This window comes from Stylophora pistillata, chromosome 5 (genome assembly GCF_964205215.1).
Source record: "Stylophora pistillata chromosome 5, jaStyPist1.2, whole genome shotgun sequence".
Taxonomy (NCBI): domain Eukaryota; kingdom Metazoa; phylum Cnidaria; class Anthozoa; order Scleractinia; family Pocilloporidae; genus Stylophora; species Stylophora pistillata.
This window is the reverse complement of record NC_142523.1, coordinates 37,449,381-37,472,368: the sequence shown is the minus strand read 5'-3', so window position 1 is coordinate 37,472,368 and position 22,988 is coordinate 37,449,381. Positions and strand designations below refer to the sequence as shown.

At 40.4% G+C, this 22,988-nt stretch overlaps 4 protein-coding genes and 1 long non-coding RNA gene across 6 annotated transcripts in view; 2 read left to right on the top strand and 3 right to left on the bottom strand.

Moving 5' to 3' along the window:
• Positions 1 to 579: 579 nt before the first annotated feature.
• LOC111342311 (transmembrane reductase CYB561D2) lies at positions 580 to 4,578 on the bottom strand. 2 transcript variants are annotated; one of them, XM_022949377.2, is made up of 4 exons: positions 4,366 to 4,578; positions 2,832 to 3,001; positions 2,316 to 2,353; positions 580 to 1,348 (listed from the first exon to the last, which is right to left on the bottom strand). In XM_022949377.2, the coding sequence occupies exons 2-4, from the start codon at positions 2,977 to 2,979 to the stop codon at positions 839 to 841; spliced, it is 696 nt and encodes a 231-aa protein (XP_022805112.1). In that variant the 5' UTR covers positions 2,980 to 3,001; positions 4,366 to 4,578; the 3' UTR covers positions 580 to 838. The 2 variants fall into 2 exon arrangements, with proteins under 2 accessions (XP_022805112.1, XP_022805111.1); XM_022949376.2 differs by lacking the exon at positions 4,366 to 4,578 and having other exon boundaries at positions 2,832 to 3,800.
• Positions 4,572 to 7,695, top strand: LOC111342310 (uncharacterized). The gene is made up of 2 exons (XM_022949375.2): positions 4,572 to 5,563; positions 6,699 to 7,695. Exons 1-2 carry the CDS (start codon positions 4,676 to 4,678, stop codon positions 7,410 to 7,412), a joined length of 1,602 nt encoding a protein of 533 aa, XP_022805110.2. The 5' UTR covers positions 4,572 to 4,675; the 3' UTR covers positions 7,413 to 7,695.
• A 274-nt stretch (positions 7,696 to 7,969) lies between these two features.
• LOC111342309 (solute carrier family 41 member 1) lies at positions 7,970 to 16,141 on the bottom strand. The gene is made up of 9 exons (XM_022949374.2): positions 15,458 to 16,141; positions 14,407 to 14,514; positions 13,683 to 13,754; positions 12,887 to 13,178; positions 12,117 to 12,276; positions 11,618 to 11,691; positions 10,880 to 11,008; positions 10,112 to 10,260; positions 7,970 to 9,676 (listed from the first exon to the last, which is right to left on the bottom strand). The coding sequence occupies exons 1-9, from the start codon at positions 15,983 to 15,985 to the stop codon at positions 9,491 to 9,493; spliced, it is 1,698 nt and encodes a 565-aa protein (XP_022805109.2). The 5' UTR covers positions 15,986 to 16,141; the 3' UTR covers positions 7,970 to 9,490.
• Positions 16,142 to 16,376: 235 nt separating this feature from the next.
• LOC111342308 (uncharacterized) lies at positions 16,377 to 19,464 on the bottom strand. Its single transcript, XR_002695945.2, has 3 exons — positions 19,305 to 19,464; positions 17,596 to 17,720; positions 16,377 to 16,591 (listed from the first exon to the last, which is right to left on the bottom strand). It is a non-coding gene; the product is annotated as an uncharacterized LOC111342308 (long non-coding RNA).
• Positions 19,465 to 21,730: 2,266 nt separating this feature from the next.
• Positions 21,731 to 22,988, top strand: part of LOC111342305 (zinc finger C3HC-type protein 1) — a 9,914-nt gene continuing 8,656 nt past the window's right edge. Inside the window, exons 1-2 of the mRNA XM_022949368.2 lie at positions 21,731 to 21,844; positions 22,592 to 22,685. Of these exons, the coding sequence (XP_022805103.2) occupies positions 21,756 to 21,844; positions 22,592 to 22,685 (183 nt within the window). The 5' untranslated portion in view covers positions 21,731 to 21,755. The remainder of the gene's footprint in view (positions 21,845 to 22,591; positions 22,686 to 22,988) is intronic.

The window sequence follows — 22,988 nt, the reverse complement described above, 5'->3', positions numbered from 1 at the left end:
ATATTGCAAAGTCAGTATGCACTTTCTCCTTACTATTCCTTACATGTTTCATATCACGGGTACTTACAAGTAGAGTTTGTGTAACAATCAAGAGTGTCTTTTGTTGGTGATCATTTTTTTTTTTTTTTTTTAATATCTTTACCTTAATGTTTGATTTATGGGTGACGTTGTAAGGTGAAATTAAATGCTAGTCTTTCTTTGGAGCCAGAGTTTTTAAGCAAGTTATTTTCAATTGGCTTATCAGAACATCCCCTTTTATAGTTGAATAAAGGCTGATGGTTTTGAAAGAAACTGTTTGGGGCTGCGTCGGTGGGAGTAACGAAATAATTTGGATATATCAACAAAGTTGAAATGGTAAATTGGCCACCGTAACGATTACAAAAGCTGATGTTTCGAGCGTTAGCCCTTCGTCGGAGCCCAGTAGCTTCATAAAAAAGGATCAGAACTCAGTTTCATTCAATTTACTGCAAAACAACTTACTGGGGTTCTTTATCTGCCTATTCTTCCATTTCCAGGGGCAAGTCAATTTGCATTTACAGTGGTATTTCAGATGTATACTTTTTTAAGACAAGAAAGGAATTATTTTGGTGTATTTGCTCCTTTATTGTGATAATTTATTGAAACCTTTGGAGTGCTTGTTTGCAATTACAGTGGATGTTTTTTTTCAAGTGAGTTGACTACAGGTAAATCACTGACAAACAGTGGTTTTATAATTAGTCTTTCCTTTTTGGAATATTATTGAAGAGACTACACTTGTAGCATATTTTCCAAAGTATTTTTGATGCTTTCTAGGGCTCTCCATTAACAGAGATGTCAGCTGTGCCTATATTTAACTAAATTATTTTCCTGGATGTCTCTTCAAGCCATACTCTGTATAAACTTGTCCAATCACAATACTGCTCAGACATATAGCTGATATCACACTCCCCCCCTGGACATAGATGTTTGTGTTCTTCACAAACCAGTTTGAATAAAAACCCAAGCAAAGAGTGACGCAGGAAAAAAGATACACCAATGACCCACACATGGCATGCAGTTGTTTCAGTTGTCTAGGCTTCAACATGCTGGCAAGTGGTAGCTTTGAGTACAATACCCCAACACCTTGCAGAGATTGGAGACAGATAACAATCACAGTACATAACCCCAGGCATCCATGCCAGCTTTGAAAGTGGAGTTTGTTGTAAATATTTTTGTTGTAGTAGATGGCAGCAAAGCCTCCCAAGGCAGCAATCACAGCTGAGGTTTGAAGTATCCAGTGTAGTCTGACCTTGGTAGCACGAGGAACCGAGGCGATGAGAGAGCTTTGGGGTGAAAACATCAGGATTGCTTCAATCATCAGGAAGCAAAACTGAAAATAAGACAAAGATTAATAGAAAATTCTCAAATAAGCCACTACAATACTTCTTAATGTGCCTTAAATATAAATAATATAGAAGCTAAATTATAGCATGCCCCAGTCTATGAATGGTTTTTGCTAAATTCTGTTGTAACCTACAAACATGAGGTCTTAAAATCTTTCTGTAGCAGACAGCCAGATCTGTATTCTACATGTATTGAATTTGCAAACACATCTATACACCGAATGCAAATATGGCGTCCAATTTGAATTGCCATTGTTCTGGACCCACTAACCTCGTCTTCAAGTGGAAACACAATAGGATTATTACATGTGTGAGAGGCTAGTGAGTCCAGAACAATGGCAACTTAAATTGGTCGCCATATTTGCATTCCGTGTCGGAGTGCAATGCTCAACCAGTTTGGTGGAAAACATTTTCATGTAAAGGTATCTGAGGAGTGTCTTTACTGAAATGAAATGCCATGTCACACCAGCCACAAACCATTCTTTCACAAGTACTTGACCATGGTTTTATGTTTCTCAGTTTTTTTCTATTTTTATAACTTAGACTTTTCCAAAACCTTTTCCTTGACCCCTGAGGTTCCATTTTTTTTTTCTTATCATCTATCAAATTTTAAACCTCAAAAACCTCCCAAACAAATACTTTGGTTATAATCTCAACCTAGATCAACACTTGTGGATGGCACTACTTCTTCACTATCACATTTTCCCTGGGTCTTACCAGGAGATGCAAGGAGAAAGCATGTTTTGATCTCTATAGCAAGTAGTCAACCAAGTTACAGAGTGCTTTGTAGGAAGTCATTCTGTAGGAAGTAATCTACCATAAACTATGTACGTACCCTAAAATGTTGAAGTCCCACAGGCATATATTAAAGTATAAAAGAGGACGATGGATTTAAGATTTAAATTTCCCTAAGTTATCGAGCTGGTAATCAACTATGGATAAGATTCTACTCACACCCAAGGCCATCAGAGTAGGATGCCATGAAAACAGACCTAAATAGGGAAAAGAAATTCATGGGTAGATGTAACAAATTAACACAAGGAAGCAAAAACTTGATTATGGATTGTAAAGCAAGCAGGACAAAATAGAAAATAATATCACATAAATATTAAAAATATGGGAACATAAGTCAATTCTAATAACAGTCGACTAAAACGATGGATCATTGTAAGCAACAATAAATATATCATATTGGAAGAGGTAGCTTCGTCCACATCACATATAATAATAATACTATGACTTCTTTATCTTGTATTTTTTGTTTTCCAAAAATATCTCTTGTGAAAATACTTTAGAGCACTGTATCTTTTAAATTTCCTCTAATTTGCGTGCATATGAAACGTGTAAATTTCAAAAGAAAAAGGGGCCGGGAATTCCCCTGAGACCTACGATGAGGAAAAAACGTTCATACAAGCTATTCAAGGGGTCTGTTGAAGGCTTCACAATCAACCGATATTTAAAAAAACTTACTTGATCCAGGTTGAGCAAGCCAGATCACCAGCAGAGAGAGTCCTACAGCAACGATATGAACCATTTTCAAAATAATGCTCCTCTGATCGCCAACACTTTTATCAGGCACAGCCTCCTTTACTTCGTTCGTTATTAACTGTTCTGCCATTGGTAACCGCGCATCTTTATTTCTGATAAAATACGCGAGCTATTGTGGAGAGAATCGGAGAGGGAGGCCGGAGGGGAGAGGGGAGGGGAGAAGGAGGGAGTCGTGTGGGGACTGGGGAGAGGAATGCAGCTCCTAGCAGCTAGCGGGGAGTTTCACCATGTGAAATCTTTCTCGCGTTACCAAAGTTAAGCTATATTCGTTTATCTTTCTCGTGATGAGAAAAATTATTTGTGCAGGCGTCGCCAAGGTCATCACTAACCCAAGCCCGGCTTTTCTGGTACCGAGGCTCATGGCACAGGCGCAGGCCCCTGTTAGAGGTCTGCTACCTTATTCCCAGGGCCCTTTCCCTTCTAAGGGAAAAGATCCTGAGAACGAGGTTGGGAGGTCCGGCTATCTCATATCTTGCTCGTTCACACGATAACGTCCCTTCCCAGCTGACAAATTTTTTTTTGTCAAGAATATCCAGCTGGTAAAACTAATATATGTTTTTGGGCCAAGGTGTGATTTCACATCTTTTATGGTAAGCCTAAAGCTGGTACAAAATGAGTAGCAGAAATAGTATTTCTTTGTTTTTCACCACGCGAGACCCGTGCAAGCCTCGCGAGAAGCGAAACCAAAATGCCCCAGTCTTACCCTTCCTTCTAACACTCGCCCCAGGTCCACTAATGGCATACACCTACGCTCTCCCAGGACTATCGTAAAAACAAAGGCGAGTCGCATTCTTAAGCTTTAATAGTATGGGAAGTATGAGGAGAACTATCTTAAGCACGCAATCCTTTGACATGTTAGTCCTAAAAAGTACTCGTCTCACAAGCGTTTCATTTCCCCCACTTCCACCCCCCCCCCTCCCCCGTCATCTACTTTATCAGAATTTTGCCTTCTTATCAAAATACTCAACATTTTTTCTGAAAGATTTTGAACTATGGATAGAACTCTTCGCCAATCACTGCACAAGCTGAGAAATTGTTCCCCTAGCAGCAGCTACGAAGCTTCCTTAACCCTCAACTCTCACCAGAAAAAAAGTTTGAAAAGTCTTAAAATGAATTTTGCGTGTAATTTGTACTGTAAACAAACTCAATTAATGCGTATTTCAACAGTTAGTCTCCCACGGTAACGCAATTACACATCTGTTATGGTTTGTTCGAGAAGTGAAGCCAGTCTGGTATCTGCTGCTACTTTATAGTTAGAAAAAGTATCAAAAGAACTTGAATTTGATCACAAAAAAGAACGATTGATCACACAAAATAACTGTTTCGAAGCCATTGGGACATTTTGTTTTCATTACCCTGACCTACCAGCGTCACTGTCGAATCCGAATTAATTTACTTTCAATCGTTAATTATTCTTCCCGTTTTGTAACCCCTGTCGACAAATGCATAAACTTACAGCTCTGGAATGATGAAACATTACTTTCAACGGCGCTTGGAGGCTTCATAGTAAAGTTTGTTACCCTCAGCTTGAAAACAGAAAGTGTAGAAATGCATACCGTTGACTTTTGAACAAAAGACCATCAGTCATCTTGATTGGGTGACATATTCTGATACTAAAGGTTTTGTCACCCAACCGTATAATTACAAATTTTTATCATTAGCGCCGACCCACTTGAACTTTATGCGGTAAAATATCGTATTTTCTCACGATTCTTCGATAAACAACGAATTGTGGACAAATCGGATAAAAAAGGCTTCTATTTACAATGGCTTTTTTTCAGAAGGCGCGAACGAGCAGTTCATCTTCAGCTGACAGTTTCTTGTGCCCAGTCTGCAATGAAGAATATCAAGATGAGCCCAAACAACTTCCTTGCCTGCACACGATTTGTCAAGATTGTCTGTGTGATGCTGCAGCGGAGAAGAATGCTCTCAAGATCTACTGTCCCATTGACGGCCAAGAATTACCCCTTCCGATGGGAGGAATCAAAATGTTACCGACAGATTTTCGCGTTTTGCGGCTTGTAGAAACTCATCGCGGCCAGAACAGGACGAGGAGCGAACGAAAGCCAAGGGAGCCTAGAAAAGAAAAACCAGAGAAGACCGAGCGCAAAAAGACGCGAAATACCGACGAAGATTCAGGCCCGCCTCTGCAGGAGCAAGAGGAAAGAATGAAAAAACAGCTCTCTGAGATGATGGCAAAGCTGAGAGGTTTGCTGGACGAAAAGGAAAAGGCGCTTTATAAACAGATCGACGATGGAATGGCTAGAGAGAAACGAAGCTTGTCTATGAATGGAGGAGAAGGCAAAGACAAGAAACGCGCCATTTTTCTTCTTGACCTTACACCGTGTCGGAAAATTTTGCAGAGCATCAAAGAGGAAGGTCTGGCGACCATCCAAGGCAATCGCAAGGCCCCCACTCTTCTTAGTGAGCTAAACACAGCCGGTGTCGCCCCATCTGTCAACAAAACAGCCACTCCCAACGCGAACTACCGCGACGCGGCTGAGGTCATCCGAGCCTTAAATGTACCTCTCCAATTCAAAAGCATGTTCAATCCCGGTGCTGTAGCCGTTGGCAAGGACGGGCATATTGCCGTCACAGACTATGGTAATGAGTGCGTGTGGCTGTTTAATCCGGAGGGGTCGTTTCTTTGTCAGGTTAGTAACGCGTTACAAAGTGATGTTGCAAAGCAAATAGCTGTCAGGGGCAGATCCGGGAATTTTTCGATGGAAGGTGGCGGGGAAGAGGGTTTCTCAACTTCGATTCAGAAAACAGCAATATCGTTACACTATCGTAAGATATTTCAAGACAAATAAATTTTGAATGCTTCATATTGAGTAGAAACTTAAAATCCTGCCTCTGCAAGAATTTTGGTGTCAGAATAGAAGTAAAAAAAAAAAAAAAACCACTTGGTCTGATGGGGGCTGGAGGGGGGACGCGAATCCCGAAACCCGGACCCCGGACCCCGGACCCGGGTCCCTGGATACGCGACTGGCGTCACAATTGAACTACGTGCCTACTTTCTTGGAAAAAATTTGGGTAACTTACTTATTCCAAATTCGTTTTCAGAAGAGGTCTACTTCGAAAGTTTCCCCGTATGACCTCAGAAAAAGAAAATCTTTCGATTCCCCCCCAGGCAAGGAATTATGATCGGTCTCTAAGACTCTGACTAAACAAACGAGCAATCTTTTCGAGCCCAGTCCCCTTCTTTCTGAATGAATCTTGAGGGATTATGTGATCAACCGTAGGGAAACACTAGGTAATCTAAGTAAACAGACTATATTATTTATATATTACAATTGTCTAGGCAGGCTGGCATTTCCCAGTTCAGCTACGAGTTGGTTTTTAAAAATGGGGGCCTGTCCGATCTCTTGTCTGAAAACAAATCCACCCAAAATTTCAAAACAGAAAATACAGTCATCGAGGCATTTTTGATAGATTGATGGTGTTTTTGTGGCGTTCAGTTGGTAAATAAAAGGTAGCGAAGAGAGAAAATTGAGGAGGCTTGGATCGAGTCGCGAGCTGTCCCAATCCTCCCTCCTTTTTTCGTTCTTCGCTCATATATAGCACCCTGTGTGCGTATGTGCAAATACTAACTGATCGATCCTCTGGAACAAGCTAATGGACCAATCGCTGGTAGACATAACTCTTTAAAGGCATATGTCCCGGTGATAATGAGATAATTGCGAAGTAGGTGAGCAATTAAGCGATTCACCCCTCCCCCACCCATCCCCATCATTTTGAAAACGGGTAAACCTGAACTCATTCATACCTTGAAACTGCTTCTTGCAGATTGGCGAAGATGGTGAGGGGTCCATGGAATGTCCCGATGGGGTCTTCTTCCTTCCTGATAACAACATCATTGTATCCGATGGGCCCTTTGAAGAGCCTCAAAGCATCCAGATGTTTGACATCACTGGCCGATTCATCCGCTCTCTTGTGGAGGTTGATGATGATGATGGAGACATCAGCTTCAGTAGCATATCTGTGGACGATGACAAACGCATCTTGGTGACCTGTAATGGAACCCGCCCTTGCATTCAAGTCTACAGTGCGAACGACAACGAAGCGTACAGCCTAGACATGGAGCTCGGTGAAGAACATCTTGCCAGCCCGGGGAAAGCGATTTTCTTGGATGGAAAATTCTACGTTTCGGATTCCAATGGCTCCAAAAACACCACCTCGATTAAGGCGTTCGACGAAAAAGGCTCGTTATTGCAGACCTTCGATGAGGACAAGCATAACTTGGGCCAGCGTGACAACATGGGCATTGATATCACGTATCCAATCAGGCTCGCTCTTGACAAGTCAAACAACACTTTGTTGGCTTACCACGGGATCCCGCGCGAGATTCACGTACTTCGCCCCGACGGAACTCAAGTATCGTCGATGAAAGCAGTCTCAGGCGCGCGTGATATTGCTTTGACCAAAGACAAGAAGATCGTAGCGACGTGTGGAGAGGACAGCATTTTATCGAGAAGTGTGCAGATGCTTAAATTTAACTAGTACCAAGTCCTAAACCTTGGAACTTAAAATTTCTTGGAAATGCGGCACCCTGAGATTGCGTGACCTAGAGATTGCGTGACCTAGAGATTGCGTGACTCTAAGCTTGACCATATTTTGGTTTATTTTGTTTCACCCGCTTATCGTGGACAAAAAATTGAATTCGTTTATAGCAATTGTATTTCCTCTTGCTGTCAATGAGGAAATTAGCCTTATTCCTGTTGTAAAAAAATATGAAAATAAAACACTGATAACCTGATCAGTAGGTCGTCAGAAATTTTCCTTAGTTCATTTACGAACCTACTGAAGAAAGTAATCGCGTTAGTTATTTGAATCAAGAAAGTTGTCGATGCAACATGGTCCTAAGCTAAACTTAACGTAGTTCTCCACACGCCTCGACCATTAACGTGGTAGTTACCTTATGTACAACTTTACCACGAGCAGAACGAAATTCTTCCTTGAAAAAGAAATACTGCATTGGACGGTTCAACCAGGCAAATGGGGTACGTGACCTCGCCCCCTTGTGCGGAAGCCTCGATGGACAGACGAAAGCTTCAGAGTAGGACCAAAATATGGTTTTCTTTATTACGCTGTGTAAATTGGCTCTAATTTTTGCGTTTATGGATAAGACCCTCGCTAGTATACACTCAAATAAAATCTGCGGAGCTGAACTTTAGTAAAGTCCTGGACTTCTGTCAAAAACATTCCCGAGACACTTCAAGCACCCGTTTATCGGCGAAATCCGTCCCGCAAGTGATAAAAAAAGAATCGGCGAAAAAAAATTGACGTTAGCAGGATTTTAGAACTCTGGGGGTGTACCTCCCTCCATTCTGGCACAATGTGATGATACGGAAACTAAATGAATACAAAAACTTATGAAGTTTTCTATCGTGCAACACGGAAAGAACGAAATTGCAGAATGATTTACAAAATCCTGACTTCATAATTCTTCACAAATACTTTAATTTCAGCGGTAAAAAGTCAAAAGGTAGAGACTTTCAAATTATATTACTTCAATTCATATTACTAATAGATGCAATGAACTGTTCTTAATTGAAAAAATACTCATGATTCATTTTTCAGCTAACATCTTTTTTGAAAAGGATGATATTCAGATTTCAGAGGAACCCCACGTTGTAAAGAATTGTAAAAAATGTATTGTAAACAGATAGCAATTATTTGAATTTGTAATACCAATCTTTGCAATGTAAATTTTTATATTATACTTTAAAGTGAGAATTTTAACTTACTGTTTGTTAAATACGTTTCGGTGAAATGAAACTTTTGTTTGCCTAATTCATCTTCCTGCTTTACGCTGAAAAATTGTTTATGAATACATGACATATTCAAACAACACAAACAAAATATGGAAAAACTATTTTAGCGGAGATGCATGTATGCTTCAGAAACCATATAATTTATATCTCCGCGTTTTGCGATTGTAAAACAGATTGTAACCGTTCAAAAATTCTCCTCAAAAGTATTGAAAAGTTGACTTCAAATGCAGCTTTTTTAAAAACCACCAAGCAAACCGGTTGTACACATAGCAAGTTCTATGATTACCGCAAAAATATCATCAATTGAGTCAGGAATGCATTTTTGCGTAACTGTGGATAGTCCAAACAGATCCCAAAGAGATGGCAAAAAGAACTGGCAAGTAGCCCTGCAGAACAGGCGAAACTTTTTGTATTTTCAGACGAATAGAGACGAGCGCTAGGCGAACGCGAGTCACGCACGATAGTAGTAGCGCAAAAAAATAACACGTGTCACTCACACTTTGCGCTTGCCTCCGTTCTCCTGAAAGATGCCTCTTCGAGTTACAGGTAAGCGGCCAGGCTGCGAAGCAATATTCAAAATAGCTGCATCCTCCGGAAGATTTCTCTCACATATCAAGAAGACAATCTCAGAAAGGTTAGATTACCCTTAAGATTATCAAAAAGCGTTTATAGTCATAAATTCGTGTATGCATTGTAGTGGCGACGATAAAAGTTACATGGTTTCTGGGGAAACTTTAACTTTCTTTAAATAAGATATTTAATTTAGCGTACACGAGGAACATATCAATTTGTGGGATGAACCCGCTAGTCTCCCACGTCAGCATCGCGGTCCCCAATGAGCCACAAAAGATGGAATGACACGGCCAGGAGCCCGGTGCCGAGTAAGTCACCCAGTGCAGTCAAGTAGGGGATACTGTAGTTGTCGGGATCTTTGCCTCGTTTCCACATCCAGTGAACCAACCAGTCAGCAGTGAGGAGAAGAATGGCGACCTGCGAAACGAAAAATTTTGAGACTGTTCGTAAAAACAATGCGCTGGTGGAGAAAGATGTGTTCTAAATTTTTGTCGCGATGAAAAAATTTGAGCGATGCTAAATCTCTCTATCTTTACGCTCCGTTTTACTTAATCATAATGCCTGGAACAGGCTAAGATGGAGCGAAAAGGAGGGAGGTTTCCGTTCCGGTTTACTAACTGAATGCCATTAAGAAGCTTTCACCAACAGGTCGGTTCAAGCAGTAACCGAGAAGCTCGCCGCATATAAACCAACACACCATAGGGCTCGCTATGGCTCGGTGGTAGAAAATGGAAGCGCGAAATCCAAGTCTGACGTTCGATTCAATTCTCATGAGGACTCAAAGAGATATCGATGCACGTTGCAACAACAATAACTTCCTTCTTCAATACTCGGTTCCTAGTTAACAAATACCTGTATCAGACCAGCCAGCAGATACCCAGAAGCGAACAAAAGCGTTAAAGTTGTATGTCCTGCCTGCAGAACACGGATTGTGTACAAAAATATCAGATTTCCAGGAATAACCATAAACAACAACACGCGAGTGGTCCGAGCGTGCAATCCTGGAAAAGGAAAAAAATGTTGCAAAAATTACTTTCACCCTTTGACACTTGGGAGTGACTTAAATCTAATTTCTCCTTACAATATCACCCCCAGAATCTCAAAGAAAGGTCACGAGAATAAAGGAAAGGATCACCAACTAAAGAAGCTCTTGATTAGAAACGGTTTGGTGCTACTCTGGTTTAAAGATTTAATGAATGCAACTGTAAAGTCACAATTCTTAGACCCGATGTTTCAACACTCCTGTCCAGTGCCTTCTTCAGAGGCGATCTTGATTGTTAAACAAATACTCCTTGTCAGCACCTTAGGAAATGTATAGAAAACAGTATGGAGAGTAAGGAATAAAAGAGGGTAGGTTTCTAAAGAAACTGTAGTGCTGCGTCGGCGGGAGTAACAAGGTAACTTTGGTTTTATCAACTGAATTGATACTGTTAATTGGCTACCGTAAAGAGTTTTATAGCTGAAGTTTCGGGCGCTAGCCCTTTGTTAGAGCGAACGACGAAGGTCTAACGCTCGAAACGTCAACTTACATTATAAATTCAGTTGATAAAACCAAAACTAGAATGGAGAATATGCATACTGTTGTTAGCGTGTAAGGGGTTATTTTGAAATCATGGTTACCTGAGCCAAAAAATGTATCAATGCAGCCACGGAATTTACTCGATTCTTGTACCTCGCCAGGTTTGCCTAACTGGTGCAGACCTGTTGAAAGCCGGCTTGCTTGAACGGCAACCAAGTTACCTCCAACACCTAAAAAAAAACAACGCGCATTCCATTTAAACATGTGACACGTTATACAGTAGGCTTTCAGCGACACGGGTTACAATGAACTATTCATCGTCTGACTGTATAACTCACCGGGACATTTTAACTCAAAATGTTCAAAAACAAAAAGTCAACGCAATCTTTTGAAACATATCTGCAGCTCTAGGGAACAACTCATTAACATTGAGGATCAAAACGCACCAATCACAGCGTAACCAATCACATCAATCAACCAACCACCAACCAATCACAGCGTAGCATCCAGCTTTATAAGAAGACCCGAATCCAATCGACTGATGAAGACTTGCAGTATGCAGTCGAAACGTAGCGATTCACTTCATAAGAGACCATATCGTCAGACAAACGATATTTTATTATCATATTATTACTTAATGGTTTCCATACAAAATAGAACGCTTTCCGATTTAAGTGTCGTTACAACAATGAGAAAGTTTTTACATCGACCAAGAAAAAGGTAGGATAATATGTGTTTATTGAGCGAGTTGGAGGGCTACACAGCAAATTGTTCGATTCGAGGTAATGACGTACAGATTATGCGCAGAGATGTTCATACGTCATGAATGAGAAACTTACCATTCATCACTGGACTGAAGACTGCGATTCCATGGTATCTATCCACAGCGTAATCAAGAATGAGACCCCCAGTGCTACAAACACAAAGAGAAAACCCAAACTTTTATGTTATTCAAAAAATTAGTTTGGTGAAGAAAACGTGGCAATGCATGCATGGTAAAGAAGAAGATTATTTCTGCATTATTTTCTTACTCTGCCATGTATGACGTCCCAACTCAAATGTCATTATGTATAACCATAAATTAAGAGTGCCATGAAAGATCGGCACTTCTGCAGACTGAGAGAACATTTGGTGCAAGCAACCTCCCCTCCTCCCATACACACACACACACACACACACACACACACACACACACACACACACACACACACACACACACACACACACACACACACACACACACACACACACACACACACACACATCACACACACACACACATACACACACCACACACACACACTGATAAGATGGGAAAGACTACTGTGATAACATTACCTGCTAATAACCATTGCACTAAGCACAGGGGTCCATCCAGTGTAGAGCACGTCATGTGTGAAGGTATTGTGATGTGTGATGTACACCCACAGGGGGAGAATGAGGAAGAATCCCAAGCAGATGACAGGTGCTATCCAGTGATGTGTGCCAGCTTCAGAATCTATGAAAAGAAATACCATTCTGTAATCTGCCTGAAACTCAATCGGAATCACAGTTACTTATAAAATAAAACTTGCCTCAACCTGTAAACCACCACAAGTGATGAAGACAGAATTTCCCATTACAATATCAATACAGCATCAAGCAGACAAGTGATGAGAAATTGAAGATTAGGGGATTACCATATTAGTTGATCCAATAACAAAATTCTCCAAACTAATGTTATAAGAATTTTATGGTAGACAGTAGGGAGAATTGCTTGTGAGATCTTGGAAGGGGAAGGTTGAAGATATTGCTTATCATTTTGGTCCACTCCAAAACAAACTTAAACTTAAGCACAATTTTTCCCACCTATACAGGAAATTCTTTACCCTATATCTGCTCTGTTTCATGAAAAACATTTGTGTTTTCTCTCTCTACTCTGTTTGAAGAACCGAAAAAGTCGAGGAGAAAAAAACTCTTTTGGAAGTAGCATGCAGTTTTGGTTGAAGTTAAATTGGGAAAAACCAAATTCTTCTAACTTATTTACAATTAAATGTGTAGCAGCTAGAGGGGAGCATTAAAGAGTTAATAACAGAATGAACTCACTGAATAATTTATCTAAAACTTACCAATACAACTATGTAGGAATCGACTTATTGCGGACAAAAGTGCGAGTGTGATGAGATCTCCTAAACTGGCTGCGATGGGTGTGGCTACATTGTCAGGATTTATGTTACATTTTCTGGAACAAAGAACAACTGCAACCATCACAGAGCCAAGAATCAAACTGGCTAGTGTTGCCGTAACCAAACTGCTGGCACAGAGCAGAGTGGCATGATAAATGTTGAATTCTCCATCAAGTACCCATCCCATGACAACTGCTGCAAATGCCGCCAATGCCCCAACGACTGTAGCCTGAACCTTTAAGCGCAAAAACACATCACATTTCAAAAGAGAATTACTAATTAAAAGTGAGCATAGTTCCTGATTGGCTATGCCAGTGCAGCCTTGAAAAGGACTGTGTTTGCTAGCAATGATGGTGAAATGTTTTGCTAACAAATTCAACCAGGAAGCAAGCTGCATGTCGCATTTCTTGAAGGCATTTACAAGTAACTATACCTGCCAAATCTCAAAAACTTACATAGATCCTCTGTTTTCTCCAAATGGAGAAACTAAAGTACTGAAAACTTCTCTTCTGTGGAAGATTTTGCTTCCTTTTCATAGCATTCAGGAACATAAATTGTACCCATTGTGAAAAAGAAAATAAATAGATTGACAATGACCCATTACTTTTTAGGTGCTGTTGTGCAATGCAACCAAGGCCAGTTGATCAGTCTCTTATGTTTACCTTAGGTGTAGGGAAAAATTCCCGCGGTAGCTAACAAAACAGGCTTGGTACCTGGAGTTGTTTAAAGATAAACTTACCTGTATCAATGCAAGGTTTCCTCCTATCAATTTCCATTGCTGTTTTGCACAATCCATGTTCCCTACATTTGCCTAGGTGCAAAAAAAAAAAAAATGTTAGGAATTAACAAATGGTAAACACCACAGCATACACTATTTAGTTATGGATGCACGCGGGAGGTTGCTAAGCACGAAAGAAGTGTAAGAGTCGTGCAAGGCGATAGCCAAGAGCGACTCTAGCTTCTTGAGTGCTTAGCAAACCTCCCAAGTGCATCCATAACTCAATAGTGTACGCTGTGGTGTTTACCATTTGTTTTATAACATAACATTGATACATTGTAGCTAAAGAGTTCCCTTTTATTTAACAAATCTTATGTGACCAGAAAAAACAAGCATGCACAGAAAAACAGTCTTTTCATTTGCTCACATCAGCAGCGTACACCCATGGGCAAATGGGGGACGCTAAATTGACCAATCAGACCGCGTGCTCTACTTTGGTTATGTTATAACATCTCCTCTATTCTGACATCAAAGAGAGTTGAAGACATTTCCTCAACAGCAAGGTATTCAATGAATATGATCTTGTGCAGGATCAAAACAGGCAATCCAAAGCAGGCAAGATGGGCTCACATAGCCAATCAGAACACAGGATTTGCTTCCAGTGACTGGTGCTATCAGTGATGTAAAATTTAACCTCACAAGGTAACTACCAGTACCTTGTACTGTGATCTTTTCATTTACTTACCGCAGTTGAAAGTCTTGATGCTAATGTCATTTCTAGATTTCCTTTTAATCCAAGCAAAGCAGGAACCAAAATAAAAATTTCTGAAATGTCTTTGTAAACCTGCCAATGCTGAAAAACCAAAATAACAAAAACAGGCTTGAGAAAAAATTCTACATTTAATTCATTATCAAAAAAAGATAATTTTATAATCATGGGTTGTTTGGGATTGATAACATTTGTAGGTTCTCTGAAAGCTTGTACTAATAAACCGAGGAGGCAACAAGAGAATTATTCAAAAGTTATGACACTATTTACACCATTATGTCACCATACTGCTCTCTATACGTTTCCAAAGGAACAACGTTAACTGAACCTACAATGTACAAGGAGACTGTTTAACAATCAAGTGCTTCTGGAATTTGCGATGAATTCTTTTATTCTCATGTTTGACTCAGGGGTTGGGAGGTATTAAACAGTTGTTCCTTTAACTCCCATGATCTGATATATTTATCAATTCTCCGCTCTAGCTGCAGCACATTTCCTTGTAAATTAGTAACAAGAATTTGATGTTAGATTAAGATGACAACTTCTACTTGATAAGCTTGAGTATTCTCATTACCTTTTTGTTTTTTTCGGACTGTGCATGGATGTTATGGGGAGAAATTACAGGTTAATCACTTCTGGGGGTTTAAGGGTTTTAAACGGTTATTCAGCCAGGTAGCATTCTTTACAAAAGGAGATATTCCTTACATAAAGTACGCTGCCATTTACTGTGACCTTTGATTTAATTCTCCTTTGAATTTGATTATGACCTTTGATTTCATTCTCCTTTCATTCGATCTGATTATCATATATCAACAGCGCAACAGAAAAAGATAAAAAAAAATTTAACCAACGTTTGCGTAATTTCACCCATTATTGACCACAAATAGGTTTCTAATCATTACTTTAGTTTTCAAAAATAATTATTCACCTTATTCCTTTTAACAAAATTCACACAATTAGTGTAAGTATAAGAATGTTATCATAATAATATTGTTGTCGAAGAAAGGGAACTACAGTAAAGCTTTACCTGAACAACATCGAGAAGAATTCCAGCTGAAACAGTGCCAAATCCTGCGATCAGAAATGGAAAGAACACTTGCAGTCCAATGGTAAAGGATCCTTCCTCTAAATTTATATCACTGGATCCCGCTATTTCAGTTTTAAATTCATCTATTCCTTGTTCCTGCAGCAACGGAATCGATTGATCGGAACTTTCATTAAAAATATCTCCATTCAAATGTCCGTGTGATGAAGATGAATATGAAATATCACCATTCCGTTTGCCTAAATGTTTATTTTCGAATAATTCATCTTCCCTGCTTTCGGTCCATTCGTTCAACAAGGAATGTGATCCTCCATTTTCACGATCGCTCAACTCTTCTTCGTCGTATGAAACGACAGCGATTTTAGGAACCATTCCTGTAGTCTGTTGGTCGACGTCGCTACCTTTGGATAAAAATTTCGACTTGCCTCTTTTTCTAACGGACGTTTCTTTGGCAGCGATCTCTAAATTTACAAAATATTGGAAGAGGCCAGCTATTGGTAGTGAAGTCATAAGTGTCTAGAAGATCCGTAAGCGATATTATACGAGGATCGTAATTAAAAAATTCAAAGCACTGTTGAATTTAACCCATGACTGTCGTCGCTGTTAAAGTAAAGTGTCATTGATCTCCGTGAGCAACCAGCGTTCGACGTGTTCGCCTTAGTAACCCAGCCTGTCTAATTTCCTTACACTACTCTAGAGAAACCAGTGTGCATCCGGCCAAGGATGATATAAAGATAAGTGACTGATTTACATACCAGTTCTGTTTGAGGGGAAAAGGCGAGATCCAGAAAAATAAACCGACTAGTGTGTATTGAGCTTATCGGTAGGTCTCCCCCAGAAAAACCTTTATTAGTAATACGTCTAGGATGTCCGGGCAGATTGAACTAACAAACGAGGCACCTTTTAATTGCAATTTCTTTTAATGCACAGCTATTTAATACCTAATTGACATTGATTTTCTCCCAGACCAAAGTTCCCAGTATGAAAAATCAAGTTCCTTATGGCTATGAAAACTCTTGCTCAAGCTGACGGCCGTATTCTTGTCCTTGGTTCATTTCCAGTCGTTGGTGTCCAGCTACAGGTGCAGTTGTACGCCGCTACCGACAAATGCAACTACTGCAAGAACAAATGTATTATAATTCCATTCAGAATGGACGCATGGAATGAGTAAAGACAGAATGGAAAACGAGGGGCGTGAATTTTTTGAGAGATTGCTTACGAGCTCGAAGGACGAGGGATCACGAGAATAAGTAAAATCTGTGTCATGTTTGCTTCCTTTTTCGCACACCTCAGCAGAAAGGGCTTGGGTACGAGGCAGTGACGCAACCTTTTTGAGGCCAAGCGCGCACGCGCCCTCCTGTGTCTGATTTCTCGATCTTCTTTCAGTCCCTCCCCCTAGCGATCGAGTACAAAGGAGACAGTAGCCTTTCCAAGCAATCATTTGGCGATGACGAGCACACAGAAAAGCAAGGTGAGCAAGAATATTGAAAATTGTCAAGAATTACGAAAAGGATCTACCACGCTTCAACAAAGCATCACTGGATATGGAGTTCTTACAGAAAAGTAAGGAGGGACCCCTCCCGAAACACTAAGAAACCAGTTATTATTTATGGCCGTGAAGGGGAGTGGTCAGAGGGTCTTTTGTGGGGGGGTTCACATGGTTTTCAGAGGGAGTGAAGGGGGAACAGTCGTCACTGTCTAACAGTATAAAGGGGGAACTACAGAAAATTGACTGCCAATGGATATACTACAAAGGTTTTCTATTGGGGATCGGGTAAAAATTTATCGTGGCACAACCAAAACACTCGGAGCCCCCCTTCTTCCCCCTCCCCCCTCCCACTTGGCGATAAATAAAGACAGATCCCTTAATTGGGATTCTCATTCCGCTTTTCGCCCGTCTTCGTTGACCGAATACCTGACACAGGCCTGGTAGAGAGCGCAAACTATATGCCGAGTACAAAGCACGCTAAGAGGACGCAGGGAGTGCACTTAGAGTTCACTTGGAGCGCACGTGGAGCGTGATCTCGGCTCCTCAGCTGTAAATGTGCCCTTGATTGCTGGTACCTTTCTTTTACAGCTGAATGGAGAAAAAAGAAAAAGAAAATTTAAAACTTGCTTACCGGTTGAAATCGAGGCAATCACAGTTGCTTGGTCCGCCGCAGCATTTCTTTCTCTTCGGAGTATACCACGACGCAGGTTTACATGGGTGGCCCCTCGGAAGACAAACAAAACCCTGACCTTTGTGCTGTATGGATGGAAAAGGTACGCATGCCTTGATATGATTGCGTTTAATTCTTAAAGTCATTCTACCGAAATACAATCAGCGCTTTAACTTTTAATGAAACCCTTCAGTAGAGGAACAAAAGGTCTCTGGCTGAAAAAGGACTTTAGGGTTTAAAAGATATGACAATTAATCACGGATTTACTCAAAACTTTTGCCCCGGATTCCAGATACTGTCTGTTACGTCGAAATAAGTTGGTATCAAGAATTGCTTTACCAGCCCCCAGGGGGAGTTTCTCTCGGTCGGCATGTTGGTGTTTTGCTGACTCTCTAATTTTCAAATTTTCATATTTAACAAAGGGCAAAATTAAAGACCTACCTGGCTTAGGCCATGTCCACAATGATGCGTTTTTGTTTGAATGCGTTTTCGATAGGTGTAAAAACGCATCGAGTGATCTGCGTCCACACTAGCGTTTTCATGGCGTTTTCGAGCATGTCAGTGTGGACGGTTGAAAACTCGAATACGGTCATATTGATCAAACTGCGCATGCTCTAAACTAAAGAAACGCGACTGCGATCTTTGTCGCGTTTCCCGCAGGCGCGAAATTAAGTGTAAACGAAACACCTCAGCACATTGTTCGCTTCAAAATGACTACGTCAAAGAAGACTCGACAAAATGCCAAGAAAACATCAGTTCAAAACGCTTTTATCTGGACAGATGATAAGGTTGAACTTCTTTTGACCGTAACAAACGAGTATAACCTATCGACAAAATACGAAAGCGTCGATTGGGAATCGCCGTTCAAAGCAAATATGCGGACATACTCGAGCGACTACAGCAGGCGTGGAAGCGAAGGATAACAGTGACGTCATCGTTTTGTAAACGATGCGTTTTCAGTGTACACACTGATACGGATGCCGTAGCGTTTTCAAAACGATTCACTTTCAATAGCGTTTTCAAAAGGATCCGTTTTCGATGAAAACGCTCAGCGTTTTCGAGCATATCAGTGTGGACGGGAGGGCAAAACGCATACATATCAATGCCTTTTCAAACAAAAACGCATCAGTGTGGACAGGGCCTTATAAAATACGATAAATTAGCATTTTAGATTTTCAGTGGTTTTCAAATGTTTGTAGTGCGATTATCAAACCACTTTCCATCGAACAAAGCCACGAAGGATTTAACCAGTTATTGTATCTACAAGTGCATTTCTAGAACTCTGAGTTTCACTTTCGTTCTGAAAACCAACCCTAATAACAAAGAATACTACACAGGTTATAATTATAATTCCTTTGATATTGTAGGGGTCAGCTCCACTTGGCGGAAATGAATGCAACACAACAGCTTGTATGCGCGCAGATTCCTTGTTTTCTTTTAACAACGGCCGCAAAATCTATATACGAAGATCTATCCGACGATTCGGAGTTAAATTATTTCTTCTTACGCAATAGCCTGAAAACATTTTCGAGTAAAGAAAAATCGGCCAAACTGATAAAAATACGTAGCGGGGGAGAAACTGTATGTTTTATCAGCGATAGCACTCTAAAATTTTAATTTAAAATATATGCAAATGTGCAACGCCGAGATATATTTACGTAGGTACCAACCTTAGCATTAGCTTTGCTTGCTACATGTACAACCAGAGCGGATACCAATAGCAGCAACAAAAGACCCTTATTTGCCATATCCGTAATGCACTGTTCTCAATCCCGACCTGAACTGATCGGTTGAAGATGTGGGATTCCAAATTAAGTCTGAACTTTTATAAACATTAAAGCTTATCTTTGTCCCTCAAGTATATATGTTTAAATAGTTGTCAGTGTTTAGGAATTCTTTTCCTTTCTTATCAGCAATATGTTGCAATGATTATAACAGGGAATACAATAAGTTTAACCTTTGAAAAATATTTATTTTAAGATATACGCGTTATCTAGTTTCGTTCATACTCAAGTGCTTTACTGTTTGGTGGAATGTTATGGTGGAATGTTAAGATAGCATTCCCTGCCTCCCGGTTAGCTCAACTGGTTAGAGCGCTGGATTGTGTTGTGCGGGAGGTCGAGGGTTCGAGCCCCGGCCGGACCAATACTCATGATCTTAAAATAACTGAGGAGAATTTGCTACCTTTCTTATAAGATCAGGAAATTCTAGTCTTCTCGGATAAGGACGAATAAACCGCAGGCCCCGTCTCCTGCAGGGTTAGGGGTAAGAGACGTTAATTTCCCACACACGAGATTACTGTGTAGTGGATATCCTCCCCTGGGGTGGGATGGGTGGGAAGGTGAGATCGTTACATGGACTGAAGCGGCTACCAGAGGTGCCTGATAATGCTGACGTCCGATCTCAACCTTATCATCGTTGTAACTAAACACGTCTGTTGTTTAGAGTGCTTAAGACTTTCACGCCTCTTGGGAAACGGTCATTTTTGGGGGGTAGGGGGTAGGGGGTGGGGGTAGGGGGTAGGGGGTAGGGGGTGGGGGTAGGGGGTGGGGGTAGGGGGTGGAGTGGTACAAATGGGGAGGGGGTCTTACCCTTTTGTATGCCGAAAAATAGGGGCCTACATAAAATTCAGGAACCATTTCTAAGCGGTCAAGTTTTTTTTGTGCATTCTATTTTCTTCTACAAAAAAAAAAAAAAATCAGTAACCAACAGCAGCTAACTATGGGGCTACATTGCTTTATGCAATGGCGAAATACATGCAGGGCCACCCCTTCCCCTCCCCTCCCCTACCCCCCTCTATAACAAATAACCGGTCCCTTTAGTACAAAGGTATCCATACCTGCCTTTGACAAGGCAATGTTTTTTTTATTTTTCATCATCAACATTTCGCAACAAATGATAACCCTTGAAAAAAGTTGCTGGTTGCTCCAAATAGTTGTTGAGGCCTTGCTTTTTGGCCTTCAGATCCCATCCAAATCACATCACATCCAAATTATATCCCGTTCTGCTAAAGTTGAAATCATATATATTAAAATTATGAGAATTTGATTCGCGTCACAGAATCTCAATGTGGCCTTACAGTTATAAGTACTTGGTGATACAGGAGACGAGAAAGAACAAAATCTGTCCTTCATTTGTCCTTTATCCTGAAAACATTCCAGCATAAGAGTGTTGGGATTGTTTCATTTGTGTAAATAAGAGATAAGAGATAACAAACAATACCCGCGGTAAGTAAAGCCACTTGTGCTCAAGTAACAATGGCTGTTAGTTATGATTTCATAAGGCTGTTTTGTAAACCACCTTTCGTGAACTGTATTTAGTAGCTTGCGTACGTAGTTGCGACATTAGCGGCTAAGCCTACAGATTTCGGTAGCTTGATGATAAGACCAGAGCCATATTTCTTAACAACCTCCCACACGCTCGCTCGCTAAAACCTCGTGATCTTCAACGCAAACTCGTGCCGCAGTGGCTAGAAAAGCTTGCTTGAAGACCAGCCTTATCAATGCTTGCGGGGGGGTATAGCCAAGGTACACCGTGGATACGCGCATGAGCGCAACTCCCAAAATATGAAACCATTACTTCAAGATTAAAAGCCGAGAAGCTTCCTGGAAGATTAAGTCAGCTAATTCACTGACTCCCAATTATCATGTCGTTACGATTTACCTCGCCTGATTGGAAGAACGCTAAGAAAAAAAACGGGACTGTCTTGCTGTGTCATTCCCTCCACCTCTCCCCAGAATTAATAGAAATAGATAAATTGCACACGTAAAAGCAGAGAAAAAGAGGATCAGGCGTCTCTTTCTTTTTTAGCACTTCAGGCATCTCTCTCGTGATCAGGGACTCCATAGTAAGCAGCTTAACAATGAAAAGGATACTCATAAATTCGCTTCCTTTCATCTTCGTGATAAACCTTACATTTCCTAAAACGAACTGACTTTAATCTCAACCTTGACATTTCGACAATAATTGAAGGAGGATCTAGTTCGACCATATTATGTTATGGACAGAAAATAGCTAAAATATAAAATGGCTTATCTGAACTCGGGAAACTCTCAGGGGTTTTTGAGAAATCGTGCCCTAGGTTGGAGAAGGACTGGAGATGAGTCACAATCAAAAACAACATGGCGGCAGCTGTTGAGGGAACTCCTCGAAGAGTTCGCGCCTTGTTGTCGAGCTTTCTTCACTCATCGGACGAAGAGGAAAAAACGAGGTAAAAATATTGAGGGATCTAGAAATGCGCTCGGTTAGTTGAACTGAACAGATTGCTCAGAAAACCACGCGTTAATGCCACTGATACCAAGTTATTCCAAGAATGCAGCATGCAACAACATGGTTTTAAAACACCCTGTCTTTGATGGGGTCGTTTATCTGTAGTTAGCAATCAGACGTTCTCGAAGCGTGTCAAATATATTTTAGTTTAAATATTTCTAGGAAAAGTTTAACTAGTTTTTGTTTGGATTTAAGAATTGCGTTCACTGATCAAATATTTCACTGGAACACTTGGTCGATCGATAAGTATGTGCGTCACTGTTTTTAATCGATCATTGCAAAATAATTTTTATCTGTTGGGAGTTTGAGACAGTCACGACAAGTTTGTTTTGAATAGCGATACTCTACAGGAATTAAAAACACAAGTGCACTGTGTGGCATCAGAAACATAGATACAAACTTCATTTGTTGTATATTTGGTCCTATGTATTAATTAAAGGTCGAATGTCAACAGCTGTAAAGATTTTCATTAAAATTTTCCTGTTCCAAAATTTGGAATTGCAAATTTTAAGCTATCTTGAAGTGATCGATGGTAGCCTGAGCACGCACGGAACATTATATTTCAAATTGTGCTTTTTTTGTTGAAACTTTTTATTATGTATAGTCTCCCCTTACCGATGTTGATTTCACCCAAAGGGGAACTAATTACCAAATGCAGCTCTCAAGCAAAGTAAACCATTTTTTCTAGAACTCTTGAACAAGACAATTCCTCTTTGGACTCAGTTTGTAGAAGTCAACCAAGAAGTAAAGAAGCATTTTGGAATCGCGTGGAAACCTTCTCTGTATCTTTTGACCAAATATACTTTTGATGTACGCCATCCGATATTATTAAAGATTGTAAGCAGTTATAAAACCATTACAATGGCTGAAAGATTGGAACCAGATAATCAGGTCATATTTGTGTTGCAAGAATTCACACATTACTGTCTTTAAAATGATCACCAACTGAATATGCTCTGACTTGATTGTTAAACAAATCTTCCCTTTTATCACCTTAGGAAACTTTTTCAGAACAGTATGGAGAATATGCATAGTGATGTTGGGGTGAAAAGGGGCTAGAATACATATCCTTAGCCATTGAAATG

Coding starts and splice junctions, on each gene's coding strand:
- LOC111342311 (XM_022949377.2), bottom strand. CDS start 2,979: ATGGCAGAACAGTTAATAACGAACGAAGTAAAGGAGGCTGTGCCTGAT. Junction 2,354..2,831: donor GCTTGCTCAACCTGGATCAA/GTAAGTTTTTTT, acceptor TTCCCTATTTAG/GTCTGTTTTCATGGCATCCT. Junction 1,349..2,315: donor CTACTCTGATGGCCTTGGGT/GTGAGTAGAATC, acceptor TCTTATTTTCAG/TTTTGCTTCCTGATGATTGA.
- LOC111342309 (XM_022949374.2), bottom strand. CDS start 15,985: ATGACTTCACTACCAATAGCTGGCCTCTTCCAATATTTTGTAAATTTA. Junction 11,692..12,116: donor AGTGCAATGGTTATTAGCAG/GTAATGTTATCA, acceptor TTGTGTTTGTAG/CACTGGGGGTCTCATTCTTG. Junction 10,261..10,879: donor TGATACATTTTTTGGCTCAG/GTAACCATGATT, acceptor TTCCTTTTCCAG/GATTGCACGCTCGGACCACT.
- LOC111342310 (XM_022949375.2), top strand. CDS start 4,676: ATGGCTTTTTTTCAGAAGGCGCGAACGAGCAGTTCATCTTCAGCTGAC. Junction 5,564..6,698: donor AGGGGTCGTTTCTTTGTCAG/GTTAGTAACGCG, acceptor TGCTTCTTGCAG/ATTGGCGAAGATGGTGAGGG.